The sequence below is a fragment of the Xiphophorus maculatus genome, chromosome 20, assembly GCF_002775205.1.
Source record: "Xiphophorus maculatus strain JP 163 A chromosome 20, X_maculatus-5.0-male, whole genome shotgun sequence".
In the NCBI taxonomy this organism is placed as follows: Eukaryota; Metazoa; Chordata; class Actinopteri; order Cyprinodontiformes; family Poeciliidae; genus Xiphophorus; species Xiphophorus maculatus.
In genome coordinates, this window is record NC_036462.1 from 10,349,970 (window position 1) to 10,358,542 (window position 8,573).

Consider the following 8,573-nt stretch of genomic DNA (forward strand, 5'->3'; position numbering starts at 1 on the left):
GGCCTCAAGAGACCGCCAAGCTGCACTTTGAACACCCCTGTAACACACTTTTGTCAAATTAATCCAACATATTAGCATCTGTTGGATGTTTTATATGGAATCACTTTGTGGCAAAGACATACATTTGTTTATTAATTTCAAATTTGAACTAATATCCATATCTAGTTAGATCTATAGTTCAGCTAATATGACATCAATGAGGGAAAAGGCTAAAAAAAGGATTCTTCATTGTGTCAGAAAATATTTAATCTTCAGCTAACAATTTGATCTATTGCTGTCATCTGTGTTAGTCTGGGAAATCTAACACTTTCAGCAAACAATAAAACAGAAGTAATGTTCCATCAAAAGAAAATATATTGGGGTTTTTTATGGGGTTTTTTAAAACAAAATTTAGAACAATAGGACAGAAGACAAGACGTAAGTCAAGCCAAGTTGTTTCATGTAGTTAAACTGTGTCTTTTAGATCAAGCAGGAAGTGACCAAAAATGTTTGCTAAAGCAGCTCACCCTCCACTCTGATAAAAGTCCTGCACACTCTCCCTCCTCAGATATCTGTTTCTGCTCTGCTGTCTCTCTTACACACACACTCACACAGAGGAAGGCTGATAACTGTGATTCCGCTGCTGAATTTTTAACGCTGTTGTGGAACTTTTTTTTTTCCAGCCGGGGTTACTGTGGCACCGGGGTACTATTACACTGACAGAGACAGGGAGACCGGGCTCAACTCTTTTCTGTTGTTTACTGAGGCTGCACTGACCCAGACTGTCCATGGAGTGTTTGGTAGGTCCAGATATTTAAATGAACTGATTAACATTACTCTGTATCATTTTAAGCATTGCATGTGTTAAGCAGTTCCTGTACCTAGACAGAAATCATGAAACTTGTAATACTGTATATATTTTTTTCAAATATTATATTAGTTGTGAAATGATGACTATATATCTGTACTTAATTTTAGTGAATATGAGCTAATGATATTTAACATACAAGGTAGTACTTTTTGCCTCACACAGAGTCAATTTCCTGTGCAGACTTCTATAAAAATCTGTGTATATTTCGTTTCTTCTTGAGATTTCTTGTTACCTAATACATAAGTCTGGTATAAAGGAAGTTAATAAAAATTTATCTTAACTTGTTAAGTTGTGTATATGTTTTATTACCTCTGGGGTTGTTCTTGATGGAAACACAAAGAATATTGAAAACTTTGCTGTCAACAGATAAGTCCAATTTCTTTAATAAACTGAATAATTTTAAAGTAGAGAACTGGGTTGTTCATGGCTTATGCTTAGACTACAGCTAAATAGCTCTTGGCCGGTCTAAATGGTGCTTACCATCCTGACTGCCATTCTTGGCATCTTTAAAGGCTTGAATTATTTATTGCAGGAGGTTTGTTTAAGTGTTGCTGCTACGTCCTGCATAGCTCATGGATTGGAAAGTTTTTTATCTTACAAATAACCTTTTGCTAATACTGTTTGCAGTGTTAATTATTTGAGTCATTGTTGTTTTCCATGAAAATCAACTTTTGTGAGGTGTTTGATTAGTTTGTGAGGACAGTTTCAATTCAGATAAACAGAGAATATGATTGCAGAACCAGCTGTTTAGTGAATAAAAGCTACAACCATTTAACTTTTAATCAAACTAAAGGCTCTGTAATGAAGTAAGTCAGCTGAGCTATAAACCAACAAACCAGAATCCTTTTTTTATGGCCAAATATGTCTTACGTGTAGTTGTATAGAGTAGTTATGAGTAGTCAGTATCTAACTCAGTACAATCTAGATCAAAATTCTACCTTTTAAAATAAATAAGTGTACTTGGAAAAAATATTCCCAATACAGATAGGCACATGCATCAAAATGTTATTCATTTTACAACTTTTCAGATATAATAGTGTTTTTGTTTGCTAAGCATGAGTATTTTTGCAAAGCTTAAAATGTGAGTCAGATTTATTCCAAAAAAATAAATAAATACACTAAAAATGAGCAGTAATGGCTGTAATCAGTATCAGTATAGTTATATGACAAAGTTTGTATAGAGAAAGAACTGCTGGTTCAGCATCAAGACAAAGATGTTGATCCCTTGAAACAACACACGCAAAATAAACAATAGTCTGGTGCAATCACAATAAAGTCTAAACATACTTTTGAGATTTGAGTTGTTCCATATATGACAAATTCAGTCTTTAAGGTACTTTTCCTGCTCTGAGTACCTGTTAGCTTCCTGCATCCAATTTCCAATTTCCAAAAAAGTATGGTTATCATGAGGTATCCAGTTAAGCTACTGACTACTGAAAATACTCCACACAGCCCATTTGAAAAACTTTGACGTTCCTTTAAATAATTTTTACTAGAATACAACACATCCAAACCCAGGGAAACACAAAAAAACAAACCCAGAAAAACAGAAATATCAGAAATATTCTAAAAGAATATAACGAGGTTAAAAATATATATTATTTTGCATACTTTGATACTCTTGTCAATTAAGTATTTTGTTGCAAACTAAATCTGCAATATCTTACAAAGGCACTGAAAGATGAAAAAAACTTAAAAGACACAAATAGCTTCATGAAATTTCAAATTGTTTTCTTACAGCAACAACATAATTTTGAAACATACATTGTGACTGGAAATAAAAGTGAAAAAAGTAACTTCACAGACCAAAATTAAAATGAAACTTAAAAAATTACATAGTTTTTCTTTTAAGTAAAAAAATGTTTGTATTAACGACTAATTAACTTTTATGTTGTATTCTTACCATCAATGGTAAGAATACCATCAATATTCTTACCATATTGTACTTTGAAATGCTTTGCTGCTGAAATGTGCTATACAAATCAAATTTGTTGATTGATTGATTGATTGATTGATTGATTGATTGATTGATTGATTGATTGATTGATTGATTGATTGATTGATTGATTGATTGATTGATTGATTGATTGATTGATTGATTGATTGATTGATTGAATGGCGTAAAGCTATTGAAAGATAGGGCTATTTTGAAATTGAGTGCAAAGAGTTGCTAGAAAATACTAGAAATTTGACTTAGTCTTATTTGTGAGTCACAGTAAAATCTCATAGAATCTAAATATCGCTTGAGACAAAGAAAGGTACTATGAAATACATCAGTATAATTGTTCCTCCTTACTTTTCTGTCCACCTCTATCTCACCTATCTCTCCCAAATATATATCTGTTGGCGACGGTCAGCAGAGAGAATGGACTGTGTGATCTTATGCAGCAATGTGACTCACTTGCTTTAGGAGATAAACACTGTGACTTAATCATAAATTTATCAGACCATTGCCATGTTTACTGCTGTGTTTAATGAAACTAAAGTTGCACCGCTTTCTCTGTGAGTCCTAAAGAAGCTGCACTTAAGGTGAAGAGGAAGGGTCAAGTTTTCAATGTACAGGCTGCCACATTGGGAGTTTGCATATTTTTAGGTTTAAGAAGGACAAAATCTCGTTTTATAGAATCTGAGAGTTTAACTCATGATTACTCTAAGGATCAGTGTTTTGCTAGAACCGCCCTGGACATACTTTTAACATACGTCTTATGTTTTATAACATTGATGATTATAAAATTTAATCTGTTACATTTTTCTTATAGGCTAATCCCGTCCTGATGCTGTCACCATAAAATTATGACCCTTAACACTCAGAGAGATAAGGAGCCTCTGCGGCGTCGAGGGAGCACACCAATTCCTCCCCTTTATCAGCAGCTAAGTGGGACTTGGGACTTTCGAAGATCCCTGAGCACACGGCCGGAGCGTCCTGGTCCAACTCGCAGTCACCCTCCTTTAGGGCAGTCAGCATCTTACCATCCCGGAGACAAGTCCCTGCACTACCGTGCTCACTGGAGTTCTGACTCAGATGACGACTCACAGAGTGAATCAGAGTGTGTTTACAGAGTGGTGTTGCTTGGCGACCATGGTGTCGGAAAGACCAGCCTCGCAGGCATCTTTGCTGGAATCACGGAGAAAGATGATCAGCCTGGAGGTGGGATGCTGTTTGTGGAACTCTTTAATAAATTAGTTGTCAGTGTGCTTTCATGTTTTCAGCAGTGCCTTAATTTATTGCTTTTTCATTAAACAAGATGTTCAATTTATTGCACTCTGTAAATATCTTTGTGAACTCTGATTCCCATCAGACATGACAGGGTCCAACGTTCTCAGCATCATTCACAGGAAATGAAGCATGTTGAAAGTGGAAACAATGACCATCGTGTTTAGCTTGCCACTGTTTCTTTAGATGCGTAGCTGTTTTAGCATCTTCCATCAGTCTCACAATCACAGATTGACTCTACGATCTAGAGATCCTGGCACCATATGGCCCCCACAACCCACCACAGTGCTCCTTGTTCTTCTGACTGAAGACGGCTACAATCACATCTGCTTTGTATTTGAAAATATATGTTAAGAATTTACGAGTACTTAAAATCTTGAAGTGACACATACAGGTAAAAGCCACAAATAAAGATATATATAAATAAATAAATTCTGAATTTTTATGAAGCAGTAGGTGGACATATAAAGTTAACTCACTATGAAAAGCAACAATAGGTATGAGGATAAATTAATACATTAAAATACAAAAAAATATACAGGACATTATTATGGGGTGGCCACTATGCCCCTGATATTCTTCCCCAAAATGCTGTTGTTGGCACCGCAGTTACCAAACAGTTCAAAAACATTCATCTTAAGCAGCGTTTTAGATTTTACCTGTACAAAGTTTTTTTAACACACTATTTATAATCTTTGGTGTACAAAACATCACACAGATGCAGAAAACGCAGATTTGTTCACAGTATCTTTGACTTTGTTGTGGTATGGCAACCTTGACTGGCCCGACGTTATTGATGAGCTCCTGTGTCATGTGACTTTGGGCCTCTGGCAATGACTGGCAACTCATATTGATCCATTAGCAGTCTGACACACTGTGAGGACAGGGTTGGTGTGCAGTTAGTTGTACTGAATTAACTCTGGGTTTTATTTAGCATTTTGTACATATTGTTGACTCAGAGATTGCTTGTGTTGTTATTATTTCCTCATTTGTCTCAACAGTCATTCTGGTGGTAGACGTGTTTTAGTTTTTAGAACTTTTGTCCAGTTTTTGGCCAAAATTGTGGCTTTTCAGAAATCAGTTTCACTTTGAAGATTCATCACTTTAGTTTAAGCTGATATTTTCATAAAGTTAATAGTTCAATTTAAATATAAGCTTTTGGCAGCACCTCAAATGTGATCTAATCAACTGAACTCAACATTTTCTTCCCAAGAGATTGTAAATAAAATAGAAAAGAAAATGTAGAATAAAATGAACAAGTTTGGAGGGTGTGTTTAACCAGTCCAGTAGACACCATAATCTGATTTTAAACTCAGAAAATACATATTTGCTTAGGTTTAGTAGTCTAGAATTTGTGATTTCTAAACATTTATGTTTTTCATTTATATTTCAGAACATTTTTTAATTTAAGTTTATTTGTATACATTTTAAGACCATACAACTCAGTTATTTAAAAGATAATGAAATGATAAATTCTTGGAGTTAATCTTGTTTTAGAAATGGTAACAAGAATTTGTGTAGAAAACAAGAAAAGCCTGCAAAATGTTGTAACTTTAATAACCAATCAAAAACTACATATCATCAGCTATAGTGAAGGGAACTTCACAGTAAATTTATTTCACTGTGTAGTAAAAAGATTTTTTTAATTGGTAGATGTGTGAACGTCTTATGTTATTATCATCACATCAGTCTCATAAAACTGTCCTGAATCGACAAAATGATGTTTTCTAATATGGTTAACAAGTCATCCAAAAGGAGCAGCATTAAATGGCAGGATAAGTATAAAGAAATCTTGTTCAGTTTATTTATTAGAATCAACCTTTTACAAAAGGGTTTGTTCTAAATAAGATTTTATTAAATGTTTTAATTCTCATAACTGCCAGAGTAATTTGAAAAGCATTCACATTGGAAAAGGATAAAAGAATCAAAACATCTTTTACACAGGGGTCAAAACCTTTTTCAAAACCTTTTTATATGAATGAATCCAAAACTCAAATCCAACGTAACAACATAAGAGATAAGAGATGTTAAACATTAAATTTTATCATCTGTTTATGTGCCTGTATTTATTGTCCCTTACAGAGGACACATATGAGCGGACACTGATGGTGGATGGAGAGGAAACAACACTGATTGTCATGGACACATGGGAGAGTGATAAATCGGTATGCTGTATTTGAGTGAGTGTGTATTGGTGTGGAAATATTTCTAAGCATGAAATATAACTTCTTAGTTCTGTCCAGATAAACAAGAAGCATGCCATGAATGTGTGTATGTATATGTCATCATTGTTAACAAAGGAAAAAGTTCTGAAAATGTAATTCAGACCATGTTTCTCTAAAAAAAAAATTAAAATTCACCACAACCAATCAATTGCCTGGGTATTAAGCATTCATTTGTGCTGGTAAAATATCTTCCAAACGGCTGCTTTCTTTAAAATTAGTGCAACCATTAAAAAAGAAAAATGTAGTAGACATAGTCATGGTCAAATTGACCCCATTCATTTAAAGGTAAACAGCATTTTTTTTTTCTGTAGGTTATTTACCAACTTAATGACTATTATTTATTAAAATGTTTGTCAAAATTCAATAATATGAATAATATGAGTACAATCTGGTCTTTACAGTTTCTAAAATTATGAAAATAACCTCGAACTAAACATCACTGACTTGATAATGTTAGTATTTTTTTAAACAATAAGAAACCACAATAGAAATGTTTGTAGAAAAATAAATATAGCTATACCACAACCCTATGCAAAGTCTGTATGACCGTAAAAGTTAAAGGTGATTCGCTTTCTTTTTACTATCACTTTATTCTATTTAGAAAAAATTAAGAAGTCTCTGTCCTTGTGTCCTCTGTTAGGAAAAAGGAGACCCATCCTGTCATGATGATTGTCTGAAGGTGGGGAGTGCTTATGTTATTGTTTACTCTGTCACCGACCGCTCAAGTTTTGATTCAGCTGCTGAACTCCGCATAACACTGAGGCGCGCACGACAAGCCGAAAATCTTCCCATCATCCTCGTAGGAAACAAGAGTGACTTGGTCCGGGCTAGAGAGGTCGCTGTGGAAGGTGGGGTCATTGATCCGTAATTGAAAAATGGCTAAACATAATTTGATCCTACTTTAATAATTTAGCCTCTTTCCTTTCTTTCCTAGAGGGCAGTGCTTGTGCGGTAGTGTTTGACTGTAAATTCATTGAGACGTCTGCATCCCTGCAGCATAACGTGTCCGAACTGTTTGAGGGCGTGGTGCGACAGATTCGTCTCCGTCGGGACAGCAACGACGTCACAAAGAACAGAAACTCAATCTACAAACGTAAAGAAAGCCTCACCAAGAAGGCCCGCCGTTTCCTGGACCGACTGGTGGCACGAAACAACCAGCGAATGGCGGTTAAAGTGCGCTCCAAGAGCTGCCATGACCTAGCTGTCCTCTGAAGACTTGCTTTCATCAAGACTTTTATTGTGACTTCTTGAACGATTGCCTGCTTGTGATACTGCGGAAAATAGCATCAGCTGTGTCTTTCACGACCAGTGGGTCAGGCTCAGACAAAACTGTCACTGACAAAATGAATGAACAGAAGACACTTACTGTGACTATGGCTTCCCTGTTTTACTATTTAGTGTCAAATTCGTTGCGACTTTACCTCCAAATGACATCAATATGAGGATTTCAGATGAATGTAACAGATCACCATTCTATGGTTTAACAGTGGCATGAGTGCGTTTAAGTGTGTGTGGGTGTGTGTGTGGGGGTGTGGGTGTGTGTGTGTGTGTGTGTGTGTGTGTGTGTGTGTGTGTGTGTGTGTGTGTGTGTGTGTATCAGTAGAGGTGATGTGACATTGTTCATCATGGGGAACCTGATCACTGTTGTTATCCCGAGATTTCTTGTGTTCAGATTAATGTGCTAAATAAAATTTCAAAAGTCATAAAATCATGTCTACTAAAATTGTACAAAAAAAAACCAAGCAAACTTATTTTGCGATTTTTAAATATTTTTTAAATTAGCATTGCATACTTGGCAGTGTCTATTGAAAATGAAGGTTCTGTCATTTTTTACCCCTTCATCTTACTGTGTGCCCAGTTTCCTCAAGATAATATTCTGGTGATGTTAAAATTTGATACCAATCCAAGTCATGTTGCTTTTACTGTCATTACAACCATATAAGGGTGAAACACTGCAAAGTTACATAAGATTTAATCTTCCAGGAACCTAGCACTACACATACATATAAACCAACCTGATTAAAATGTGAAGCACATAATCTGAAAGTGAGGACCCACATGACTAATGTTATGCTAAGAGTTCATGTAGGAGGTTCATGGGATTTCCTACAATACTGCTGGCTTTACCAATCCAGGCTGTGTGGTAAATGAAAGAAAGACAATGACAATTTTTCAGTGAAGTGCTTGAAAAATGTTCAAATATGATTTCATCATTTATTTCATCAAGTGAAGACCAAGGAATATGGTGGGGTCTTGGGGATTCTCCGCAGCGGATCTGTTTAAG

The 8,573-nt window shown here is 35.4% G+C and overlaps 1 protein-coding gene across 1 annotated transcript; it reads left to right on the forward strand.

The window, feature by feature from the left end:
- The first annotated feature begins 566 nt into the window (after positions 1-566).
- On the forward strand, positions 567-7,809 carry rem1 (RRAD and GEM like GTPase 1). Its single transcript, XM_005811823.2, has 5 exons — positions 567-779; positions 3,610-3,998; positions 6,147-6,229; positions 6,930-7,137; positions 7,224-7,809. Exons 2-5 carry the CDS (start codon positions 3,644-3,646, stop codon positions 7,499-7,501), a joined length of 924 nt encoding a protein of 307 aa, XP_005811880.1. The 5' UTR covers positions 567-779; positions 3,610-3,643; the 3' UTR covers positions 7,502-7,809.
- The last annotated feature ends 764 nt before the right edge of the window (positions 7,810-8,573 follow it).